Source organism: Squalius cephalus (assembly GCF_949319135.1).
Source record: "Squalius cephalus genome assembly, chromosome: 25".
Taxonomy (NCBI): Eukaryota; Metazoa; Chordata; class Actinopteri; order Cypriniformes; family Leuciscidae; genus Squalius; species Squalius cephalus.
Genome location: NC_137146.1, coordinates 15,974,643 through 15,987,841, shown reverse-complemented (window position 1 = coordinate 15,987,841; position 13,199 = coordinate 15,974,643). Strand labels below are relative to the sequence as shown.

General features: G+C 37.0%; 1 protein-coding gene across 2 annotated transcripts in view; it reads left to right on the top strand.

Annotated features, from left to right (window-relative positions):
• The first annotated feature begins 1,405 nt into the window (after positions 1-1,405).
• Positions 1,406-13,199, top strand: part of stau2 (staufen double-stranded RNA binding protein 2) — a 121,052-nt gene continuing 109,258 nt past the window's right edge. The window contains exons 1-5 of one of the 2 annotated variants that reach the window (XM_079862415.1): positions 1,406-1,661; positions 3,937-4,144; positions 6,164-6,294; positions 9,563-9,722; positions 10,386-10,521. In XM_079862415.1, the coding sequence (XP_079718541.1) occupies positions 3,946-4,144; positions 6,164-6,294; positions 9,563-9,722; positions 10,386-10,521 (626 nt within the window). In that variant the 5' untranslated portion in view covers positions 1,406-1,661; positions 3,937-3,945. The remainder of the gene's footprint in view (positions 1,662-3,936; positions 4,145-6,163; positions 6,295-9,562; positions 9,723-10,385; positions 10,522-13,199) is intronic. The other variant, XM_079862416.1, reaches the window with a different exon arrangement.

Sequence of the window (13,199 nt, the reverse complement as noted above, 5' to 3'; positions counted from 1 at the left end):
TGGAGGAACTTGACTGGCCTGCACAGAGTCCAGATAGAACACCTTTGGGATGAATTAGAGCGGAGACTGCGAGCCTGCCTTCTTGTCCAACATCAGTGCCTGACCTCACAAATGCGCTTCTAGAAGAAAAATTACCATAAACACACTCCAAAACCTTGTGGAAAGCCTTCCCAGAATAGTTGAAGCTGTTATAGCTGCAAAGGGTGGGCCAACTCCATATTAAAACACACACACACACACACACACATATATATATATATATATATATATATATATATATATATGTGTGTGTGTGTGTGTGTGTGTGTGTGTGTGTGTGTGTGTACTTGTATGTAGCCTATGTATATATACAGTATACTGTATGTGTATGTATGTATCCAATCCAGCACTTCATCACAACTTCTGCTGGGTTCGTCAATCATAACTCCATCTAGGACAGTCAGCAACCTTGGAGTTTTGATTGATGATCAGTTAAACTTCACAGACCACATTGCTAGAACTGCCCCATCCTGCAGATTTGCCTTATACAACATATTAAGGAGGATCAGGCAGGCCCTTCCTATCAGAGCATGCTACACTCCTTGTCCAAGCTCTTGTTCTATCCAGACTGGACTATTGTAAATGCTCTCTTAGCAGTCCTTCCAGCAGACCATTGAAACTGATCCAGAATGCTGCTGCAAGAGTGGTCTTTAACACACATCACACCTCACATAAAATTGCACTGCAGTGTAAATTAGACTATGTAAATAATAGGATTGAATGAACTCAAATAATATAAGTGTGATTGACCTAGTGAAATGAAGTTGATAAAAATGTGATAATTTAAGTTGAGAAAACTTATTTTTTTTAGGTGTTACCAATTGAAGTAATTTTTTTAAGTTGATCCAACTATTCACAGTGTGCTTGCAATTGCCGTTCACATCAAATTCAAGGTAATGATGTTTGCAGAACAACCACTGGCTCTGCACCCCTATATCTAAACTCATTACTTAAGACCAAAGTGCCATCCAGAAGCTTGCGTTCATCCCAAAGAGGCACAAAATCTCTTTCACAGACCTTTACCTGGACTGTTCCAAGCTGGTGGAATGACCTGCCTAACTCAACCCGAGCTGCTGAGTCATTAGCCACCCTCAAGATTAGACGCATCTCTTTTCCAACATTTGACAATATATTAAATGGTGTTTAAAAAATAAATAAAAATAAAATAAAAATACATTATATAGAAATCTTAAATCATTTATTAAACAGAAATCTTTTGTAACATTATACATGTTTTCATTGTCACTTTTGATCAATTGAAAACACACATACACACCGTATTAAACAAGTTTTAAAAAGTCATGTATGTGGTATTTAAATGTACAGAGCCTGAATTCATCCCTAGTCGGTATCAGGAAGCCGGGCTGTACCATCTTGTGCGACAGGGGAGGGGTGCACTCTTTTCGCTGTCCTCAAAGAATTAAATACAAAATTGACCGAAACTGTGCTAATTATAAGCTTAAACACATACAATTCACAAAGTAGTACTGTGCCGTCGTCATATTTGTCTCATTTCTGGAAAAAAACGTGTTGTTAATATGTTGGTTCGGTCTTGGTACCATCAGTTCTCTTTAGTGTTTGCCAATGTTGGAGGTGTAACTGGGGTCTGGCCCTGGACGAAGGTAAACTATTATTATTGAATGCGTTATGGTTTGAAGAAGCGATGAATTCAGAATTCCACTTGAAACTACGCTCTGTCGTTCGGTTGTTTAGCGGCAGCTCAGGCAGTGTGCATCGATGAGATGTGAGGGGTATTTAGTCGTTCAGCCATGATGTCTGCACATTCCCAGCTGAGTTCAGACCGGTGGCCTGTGTGCTGGAAAGGAAGGTTGTGTTTCAAAACCCAGATTAGGGTTTGAGACAGCCCTAGCCTAGTTTATGTTACTGTTTAAGAAAATATAACACATCCTAGCATCGTGTCTTGTTGATTATAACAGACATTAGAAAATGACAACCTCAGTGAGTGCATAGTCAGAGACAACTGGGAAGAGAGTGACCTCACTTTTGAGAGTCAGGTTTACAAAGAAAGCTGTCTTCTGATTCTCTGCTCTAATATTGTCCTGGATCAGGATGGATCCTAGTGGTCAAATGTCACTCCACTGTCTTGATGCTGACTTGCTTCCAGTCCGTCATTTGTCACACTGGGTTTGTTTGTTTAAGGATGGATGTCATGCAGTGAAAGCATTTGATGTTATTGTAATGTGAAGATGTATAGTACATTATGGAAATATACTGGGCTTTTTAAAGGGTGATTTCCTTAGCCCATAGAAGTTATACAAATAGTAAAGATTATTGTGAAAGTCACTGATATTTATTTAGCAAATATATGTTTTCCTAGCACACCTAGGTCTTTTCATTAATTTAGTAACTTTTTTTTTTTCTTTTTCATTTTCATTATTAGCATTTTCATTCATAATTGGAGCCGATAGTATATCCACCATATTTCTCTTAAATGCAGAAGTGTTAGTTTAGTATTATTTATATGCTATTAGTATTTATTAATCTTTTTTTAATTAACCTTTTAGGCTATATATTTTACGTTAGCATTTTAATGTCAGTTTAAAGGGTTAGGTCACCCAAAAATGAAAATTCTGTCATCATTTGCTCTAAGTTGTTCCAAACGTGTGAATTTCTTTATTCTGCTGAACACAAATGAAGATCTTTTTGATGAAATCTGAGAGCTTTCTGTCCCTCTATTTACAGCTACACAACTGACACTTTGACACTTCAAAAAGTTCATAAACAGATTGTTAAACTAATCCATATGAATTGAGCGGTTTAGTCCAAATTTTCTAAAGAGACTCGATTGTTTTATATGATGAACAGATTAAATGTAGGTTACATTTTTTATTCACATATAAACATTGATCACCGAACAAAAACGAGAACACGAGAATGAACCTCATTGGTTCTTGCACAAGCTCAAACGTGCTGCGTAACACGAGAATGAACCTCATTGGTTCTTGCTGAAGCTCAAACGTGCTGCGTAACACGAGAATGAACCTCATTGGTTCTTGCTGAAGCTCAAACGTGCTGCGTAACACGAGAATGAACCTCATTGGTTCTTGCTGAAGCTCAAACGTGCTGCGTAAGCACAATCGGCTCGATTTATATGGATTCGTTTTCCGTTCTCTTTATTAACTTTTTGAGGTGTCAAATGTGTCAGATGCGTAGCTATCTACTGTATGGAGGGACAGAAAGCTCTCAGATTTCATCAAAAAGATCTTCATTTGTGTTCCGAAGATGAACGAAAGTCTTACGGGTTTGGAACGACATGAGGTGGTGAGTAATTACTGACAGAATTTCCATTTTTGGATGAACTAACCCTATAAGGTTTAGTAATTTTATGTAACTTTAATTTTTCTGTTTAGCTTTAATTTATTAAGTTTTTCATGTTATATTTATATTTAATTTCTGCTTTGTCAATGACAAAGATGCTTTTTAGTAGTTGTAGTCTTAGTTTTAGTTAACAATAACACTGAAATAGTCACATTTTACAATGATCGTATCCATTTTAGTAGTTGTTCAGTTTGAATACACCCCTATGAATTGAAAGTCATGCTGATAGTTTCTGAGCCACTTTTTTCACCAAAGCAGTGATTGTCACTGCAGTCCCTTTGTTTGACGTTTACTTAGACATAATACTGATCTGACAGCCTGCCAATACATGAGTTATTGTCTGATGGAGTTAACTTTGAGTTAAAGAAGATACAGCCTTGTTTGTTTTAAAATAGTGTGCTTGGCTTATCCAGTTTGAAATGATTTCATGGCCTTGACCACGTCTGCCCTATAATGGACTGGAAAGGGCTTTTGACTTGCAACCTACAATACTACAGTCGACAGACATAGTTGATGTTGAGAAAGATTGTTTCATGTTAAATCATGTTGTTTTAACAGCGATAGAGCATGGCTCAAGTGAAAGTGCAGACCTCAGCCCCCTTGTCTGGACCTGGCCTGACCGCCGTGGTGCCCGCTGTGGCCATGCCCAGCCCAGGAGCTCTGGGTCTGCAGCCCACCATCAATGGCACAGTGCCAGCCACAACGCCCACCTGCCCCAGCCCTGCCTCTGGCTTTGTGGACTCCACTGTACCATCCAGCCCAACAGGTACCAGGATGCTGAGTGCAAACAAATCTGATGTGTTTTGCCTGTTTAGTCAAAGTACCTTTAAAGGCCCCGATATACTCACGGCAAAGTTCTTTTTCATTCTTAGCTTAGTACAACGAAATCTGAAATACGTGGGCAGCGATATTCTGTAAGCGAATATCCCGACGCCGCCCACACTGCTGAGAACGACTTTTAGATTAATATGTAAATATGAGATGCCTTCGTGCTTTCCTCTCGATAACAAAATAAACGCACAAAGTTAGAAGCAAGCACTTTTAAAAAAGAAAGCATAGGAAAAACATCTGATCAAATCACTGTGGATATGTTTGCACGCGCTCTGCAATTCGGCACTCCTTTAAAGTCATGTCACGTTTATTTATATAGCACTTTATACAATAGATTGCTTAAAAGCACGAAGCTTTACTGTAGTAAACATGAAAAACAGTGTCAGTGTCTCATTTAGTCAGAAGTAAAACTGGACTCAACAGAACAAATAAACCAAAGAAGATCTCCATGTGAAAGAAGGCAGAGCCTCAGCACACCTGCCTATTATGTAATTGCCACGGACCAATGGGAGTTCGAAGGAGTTTACCAGCCAGAGTGAACTTTTCCAGAAAGTTAGCTTTGGCAAGCTGTTTCGAACTTCGTTTTGGCCTGATTTTGTTCGAAATTACGTCATATCAGATCGTTCTTCGATTCCGCTTGAAGAATATCGGGGCCTTTAAAGGGTTAATTCACTTCATAATAAAAATTTCCTTATAATTTACTCACCCCCATGTCATCCAATATGTTCATGTCTTTCTTTCTTCAGTCGAAACTAAATTAAGGTTTCTGAGGAAAACATTCCAGGATTTTTCTCCATATAGTGGACTTCAACAGGAGCTAACAGGTTGAAGGTCCAAATTGCAGTTTCAGTGCAGCTTCAAAGGGCTCTACATGATCCCAGCCGAGGAATAAGTGTCCTATCTAGCGAAATGATCCGTCATTTTCTAATGTTTTAAAAAATATATATACTTTTTAACCACAAATGCTCGTCTTGCACGTCCATGACTTCACGCATTACATAATCATGTTGGAAAGTTTAGGGGATAACCTGACGTAGGCGGAATATGTATGTAGGGTGAAAAACTCCATCTCATTTTCTCCTCCAACTTCAAAATCGTCCGACATCGTTGTTTTACCCTTTTTTTTTTTGTAAAGGTCTTTTGACTTAGTCTCTGCACGTTCGCTTTGTAAACAATAGGTTGGTACTTCCGCCTACGTCACGAGAGACCTTTCAATGTGTTGTGGCACATCACAGCTAGTGCAAGACATATTTTATATATACAAATATAAATATATATATTTTTTTAGAAAATGACTGATCATTTCGCTAGATTATTCCTCGGCTGAGATCGTGTAGAGCCCTTTGAAGCTGCATTGAAACTGCAATTTGGACCTTCAACCCATTGGTTCCCATTGAAGTCCACTATATGGAGAAAAATCCTGGAATGTTTTCCTCAAAAACCTTAATTTCTTTTCGACTGAAGAAAGAAAGACATGAATATCTTGGATGATGTGGGGGTGAGTAAATAATCAGGACACTTTAATTCTGAAGTGAACTAATCCTTTAAGGCAAGTCATTTCACTCGGCGGCCATCTTTGAAACGCCTCTCTTGCAGCTATTTCTGTCATGCAAGTATAACTCCTGTCTCTTTGAATGGGGAAACATCTGATTTTCAAAAGCTGTTTGTTCACCAAGCTTATGATAAAATTTTATATTTGAAATCACCTATGAAATCTGACAAATCTCTCATAAAGTTTCTAAACGCTCATTTTTATTTCTAACATTATAAATCCCTGTCACTTTACATCAGGCATCCTTGCAGAATTAAAATATTAATTTCTAAAATCTTACTGACTCCAAACTTTTTAACCATAGTGTACCTTTGGGTGCGCTGTATGTATGTAGCTGTTTTGGAACAATATGTAAAATACTGTGGAAAAACTTGACATGCATTTGTTTATTCTTTCTGACAGGCCCTCCTCAAGAAAACATGGCAAACCCTAAAGAGAAAACTCCCATGTGTTTGGTGAATGAGTTAGCCCGTTTCAACAGGATTCAACCTCAATACAAGCTGCTGAATGAGAAAGGGCCTGCACATGCTAAGGTAATGTTAAAGGGTCAATGAAACCCTAAAGCACGGTTTTTTTGTACAGGATGAACATCACTGAAAACATCAATAGCACTCATTATGTTTTTTATTGAGGGAAAAGTGGCTATTTCGTTTATCCGGTTAAAAAGCAAAGTTGAACCAATGCCATGAAAAGTGAGTTATATGCATTCATTCGAAGTGGTGATTGGCTGCCGTGGCTGGAGAGTACATCATCAGCATTTCTCTGCATTATTCATAAGAATAAAATCTTTTAATCCAATCACTGCCCTCTATTAAGCATGAGATTGCTTTACAGCAGAGAAATCAAATATCACAAAAGACAGTTTCAGCGCTGTTCGTTCACCTGCCTGTATATATTTGCATTTGGACACATGTATACAAAGTAGAGTATACTGTATGTATGGTGACTGTAAGTATACAGTAGAACAAAAGTGTTGTTTGCATTTTCCTCATGATGCGGTCAGAGCTGCAGTTTGACTGCCAACATATGGAAAATATGACTAACAATATTTAATATTTAACACGCACATCAGCGGTTTCTGCACGGAATGTCACGATTAGTTTAATATAACTCACAACACGGATATCACAGTATGTATTCGGACCGTTTTTAATGGACATATTCTTATACTCTAGTGCTCAAAACAAGAATCACATATTTCATCATGTCTTCTTCAAATTAAATATATATGTGCAAATAAGGACACTGATCATTTCAGTATGCACGGATATGTCTGCAAATTTATAATCGTGATTTGTTGATATTTTGAAGAATAGTTTATTATAATGTATTTGATTTGTTATTAATAGTTGTTAGTAGTCTGTTACAAGATTTTTGTGAGTTATCATAGAGATACAGTATGTTTCTAAAATACATCAATGGCCCCAACTCTGTTTTTTTTCTTCTCTGCTCATATTTTAATATTCATTTGTCTGTATAATGAGTTTGTTGTAGGTCTGTGTTTGTTGTTGACTCCCCTCTTCCCACCCTCTACACTCCCATTTTTTCCCCACAGCTTTACACGGCTGTTTCTTGAGTCTTTTTCAAATCTGAGGTGTGACGACATACATTTTGATGATTAAAGATGTACCGGTATTGACTTAAACTAATTAAAAATGAGTTTACTTGAACCACTGAAAATATGTTCTATTAATAATGTCATATGTTAACGTGTTTTTTGACTGAGCACACAATAATCAGCATATAGTCTGTACAGGGTAAATATAAAGTGTTATATAAAGGCTAAAAAGGGTTAAATAAATGCAAGAAGGATATGTCCAATCACAATTCAGTATGCAAATGATGTCATCATTGCTTTCACTACATTCTGAATGGTGAACAATTTATAAATGCAAGACAGTGGGAGATTTTAATACTGAATATATATATAAGCTGAATATAATAAATCGGTAACACTTTAAAATAAGGTTTTATCTGTTAATATTAGCTAATCACTTTAAAATCCAAAGTTGTATTTGTTAACATTAGTCAATGCACTGTGAACTAGCATGAACAAACAATAAACAAATATATTTTTACGAACTAGCATTGACAAAGATTAATAAATGCTTTAAAAACGATTGCTCATTGTTAGTTCATCTTAGCTAGTGTGCTAATGTTAAACTTAGGGTAGGCTATTTTCAGAGAGGCTAGCGATAGCAAGTTAGCTTTGAAAGCAAGAGATCTCATCCTCCCTTCAGAGCATCTCCAAAAACAATCCCTTCTTCAAAATACATGAACGCATTAGCTGGGAGCAAACAAAAGCGGCACGAGACGAGAGACGGTGTTAAATTACCTCATGTCTCAAAGCACATAACATTAGAATAACAATGAAAAAAGACAACTTAAAGAGCACTGACCTGTACCACCTGACTGCTGCAGATTCATTTCGGCGTTGATAGTGTTACCATTAAAACGCATAAATTAGAGTCACGAACCGCTTCGAGTATAACGTCACGGGTTTCCAATTCCATCTCTTCCAAGTTAAAGTAGTTATGGCGTGAATGCAGCATAAGATCGTTGTTTTGGTTCAGGCTTTTTCGTTGCTCGGTGACTAAGGTCTGTCTAAAGCCCTATTCGGACGGGATTAGTTTTACATGGAGAGATGGGGTAAAGTTACCAGAGCAGTCCGAATGTGTCATTTCAGTAATCATTACGGACAATGTCAGTTAAGATTACGGTGACTTTTACTTTTTGTAAAAATATCTGGAAAAATTACCTCAGGTAATGCCAATCCAGTCCGAATGTGAATGTCTTGAATGTGATTGCTGATGTTGTATTATCCTAGCGTATCCCCCTTGTGTGTTTTTTGACTTACCTGAGCTACCGTTTGGACATCAGTCTTCAGCATGCTTTCATTTAATTTCAATATGGATGGTATCCGATGAAAAAATACAATTATAAAATTAGCCAAATTGCAAAAAAAAAAAACGAAAAACTTTTAATATCAGTGTCAAGTAAGAGTAAGATGCTTGTCTAGCAAGCTCTGCACATGACCTTCTGTATCGCTCACGTCTAGAAAACACACACTCACACCTCTGTAAAAAACACGGAGTTGTAAGTCCCGTCCGAATTGGTACATGAAATCACAGATGTTGAGTGATAATAAATTGTCGTTTAGAGAACTAGTCCCGTCCGAATAGGGCTTAACTCTGCATAACATAAAACACCCTGATGACGTAGAAATCATCTAGAACAAATCACCTACCCTGCCTTTAACAAATGAAACCTTATTGTAAAGTGTTACCAATGAATTTAAGACATATTAATTGAATTAGTACATTCATTTTATTTATTAAACTTAATACAAATATTTAACCTAAACATATTTATTGTGTTGTCTTGCAAGAACTCAAATCATGTCACTCAAGACAGTCCCTCAGGTGATCCTTTTAGATCATCTTGCAAAAGTTAGGTGTATTGCTGCCAAGAGCCCAAATCTGTAAAAAAATAAATAAAAATGCTTATGAAGTATGGGATAATGTGCAGTCATTAAATGCAAAATAAAACCTGACATGGCAATCAGGATCTTGCATAATCTTGAAAGCTTTTATTTTGCGAAAATGACTTGCTGACGGTACATTATCCTACTTATTACATGGCTACTTAGCTAAATAAATAAATACCCGGAGGTGAAATATTGATTTGAGTTATTTTGTTACTTGTAGACAATGTCTAGATTAGATAAAATCTTTCACTTATAAAATAGTCCACTATATAACAGAAAACAATCAGTCTAGCTCTCCTGTATTGTGTGTGCAGATCTTCACGGTGCAGCTGTGCTTGGGGAACCAGGTTTGGGAGTCAGAAGGCAGCAGCATCAAAAAGGCCCAGCACTCCACAGCTACCATGGCCCTGACAGAGAGCAGTCTCCCCCGACCTCCTCCCCGCTCCCCTAAAGCCGACAGCAACAGCAACCCAGGTACACACATCTCTCTGGGACATTATAACTGGGCATCATATGCTGTAGCAGAGCAGCGTTCTTCACAGGGGTCCGGGGTGGGATTGTTGGTAAACCGTTTTAGCATCTTATCCGAAGGACGGTTCTTTTTGACAATATGGTGTCCTCATCACTATACTGGGGGCATTAGGACCCACATAGACCACATGGTGAGCACCCCCTGCTGGCCTCACTAACAGCAACCTTCCTTTCTCAGGAGGTCTCCCAACAGCATTTGGGAGATTCCAACAGCAACCTTTTTTTCTCAGGAGGTCTCCCATCCAGGTACTGACCAGGCTCAACCCTGCTTAGCTTCACTGGGCAACCAGTTTTGGGCTACAGGGTGAAATGGCTGCTGGCGCTAAGTAAGAGGCTGTAAAGTAGAGCAGTGTTCTTTAGTGGGGGTCCAGGGTGGGCTTTCAGGTCAACATGCAGAAGGGGTTAACCACTATAAATATTTAGCCAAATGCAGGATATTATATATATATATATATATATATATATATATATATATATATATATATATATTAATTCAATAATTTATTTATTTTAATTATAATTTATTATATTTTTCAGTTTTTTCTGTAAGTTTTTCAGTACATTATGGAACAGGGGGTTACTGATACATCTTTTTCCTTTTTGCAGGCAGCATCACTCCTACAGTGGAGTTGAATGGCTTGGCCATGAAGCGAGGGGAGCCAGCTATCTACAGACCCCTGGACCCCAAACCCATTCCCAACTACAGAGCCAATTACAACTTTAGAGGAATGTTCAACCAGAGGTATGTGCTTCAGCCTGAGGATTTTTTATTAGGACGTCAATGTCTCTGAAGCAAAACAGGAGTTTCAGTTTCTGGTAGATGTATTATTTGTCAGTACTGCCATCCAGTGGTGTCATACTTGTGTTAGGTCAAACATAAAGTGCACAGTGAACTCAGATTGGCTGTCCAAATAGGGTTAACTAGGGTCTGATTTTAGAGATTGACCACTGTATTCAACATTTTAAAGATTAAGATGCATGGTGTGATTTTGTACTAAGCTTTCACTGTTGGTCAAGAGAACAACTTTTGGGAACGTGATAGAAATTTTGCTCATTACCATTAGGTGGCAGTATTGCTCTTTTTTTTTCTTGTGTAAGAGGACTTTGACTGCACCCATATTTTGCATAAGACATCAAGAAGAAACCCAACACACTAACAGAAATATAAAAGTAAACAAAACAGTATTTATACATTTATACATTTTATTAATATTGCCATATGTTTGGATGATGATGTGTTGGAAAAACTGACTTTCATAGTCTTTTTTGAATGTTTGGTTTCTAAATATCTTTTGAATCATGATGGCTTCATGCTCTTGACAGACAATAATTTACAACACACACACACATACACACATTGTGGTTGGCATGAATTGCAAGTGAACTCTTTTATTCTTATTTAATGTAGACTGGGTCATATTTTCTTGTACCTTTCCTTTCGTTCATTGTTTTTGAGGATGAGGGCTTGTCTCACAACCTGCCCATGTCGACATCTGCCCTATTTGATTTGTGCTGCAAAATATCTAATTAGATATCATTTAAGTTTTTAATTCTATTTCTAGCGATATTTTTGAAGATTCGCTATACTTTTGTATATGCTTAGAGCTTGAGTGAACATTTAGCTCCGCAACTAAAAAATTAGATGTTTTTGCAAACTTTGAGTCGTTGTTGGTGAGGTTTATTCCAGCTGAACTGGCAAGAATGAAAAGAAACACGCCGACACTGACGTATTCATCCGCTAAAAGGCATGAACAGCGAGAAGCAATGTTGACGCTAATCTGAAAACTACACATTACAAGGAGCACATTACACCTTAATCCTGTTGTCATTTGAAGCTTTTATTTAGACATTTGCTTTCGATTGAAGCTCTATGGACACTGTGAGAACAAAGACGAGGTAAGAAACCTGAGTCTTGTAATGCTAAGATCCCAACCTGGTATCAAAAAGCATTAAAGGGCCTGCGTGTAGTGATTTTATGGAAAAAAATGCATATACGTTTCTTCGCTGCACATCTAGAATTTCTGTGATGTAGTCTTTGAAATAGTAATACAACAAGGAGCCAAAGTAAATCGGATCCTCCGTGTGCTTACATCATTTTGGTGCGGAGCCTGGCCGGAGACCACCGTGAGGGACTGTTGTAGATATTAATGGTGTTGCAAATGTATTCTACGCTTGAGTTTTCTACCCTCTCCTCAATCAACACAGATTCTCTCAGAGGTGTTACAAGCCTTGTATAATTTAAGCACATATTCACAGCTCTCTAATTGAAATGCTTTATTTGAATATTGATGTTGTGACTTCATTATGGAGAAGAGTAATTGCATGGCTGTAGTGAGTTGAGGGATTATGAGATTATATTGGATATATATATATATCAGGAAGGATATTGATTAGCAAAAATGTATTTTGATTTATGAATTGGTTAAAGGGGTCATATCATGAGGAATCTTTTGAGATATATTATAACATAGTCTGACTTCTTTAAATCAGAGTAAGCTTGTTTTGTGCTTCTGAAACTTTGTTAGAGAGCTGAATAAATTTGAGTGCGGTGAATTAATTAGGAAGAAGTGGGATGTTATTATCGGAAAATCTTAGTTTAGTGTAGCACCTACAGCTCTGCATATCCTTCTGAAAGATCCCAGTGTTAGAAACAAGTGACTGATTTTTCTTGGCTTAATTTAAATAAAACACAGTTTACTAACATTATGAATGGACCCTTGATCGACATTTTATGTATTAATGAAATACTTAAACAATGCATTAAAATCAGCTTTTTCTACTTCAGTATGTGCATTTACATGCACTTTAATAGTTTGATTTTAGAAATAATTAGTCTTTTTAAAATGGAAACAACTGAAATTGTACTGGTCTGATTTTTGCATACTAACAGACCTCGATAATGCTATTGTATCTTTGCTTCGTCTGGCATGTATACGTTGATCATGCGTTGATCAAGTTTGGGGTCTGAACTGTTTTTGAAAGAAGTCTCTTATGGTTACCAAGGCTGAATTTATTTAATTAAAAATACAGTAAAAACACTCATAATTGTGAAATATTTCTATTTTAGTATATTTTTCAAATGTAATTTTATTTCTGTGATTGCAAAACTGAATTTTCAGCAGCCATTACTTCGTCACATGATCCTTCAGAAATCATTCTGATATGCTGGTTTGGTTCTTATGAAACAAATGTTTCTTATTATCAATGTTGCAAACAGTCGCTTAATATTTTTGTGTAAACCATGAAATTTTTTTTAGGATTCTTTGATGAATTGAAAGTTCACAATAAAAGCATTTATGTTAAATAGAAATATTTTGTAACTACCATTTTTTGAATGGTAGTCTAATACTTGGAAAGAAAGATTTAGCTTGGTTATACCTTTGCTTGTATTTACTGATATCCACTTATTACAGTCCTGGC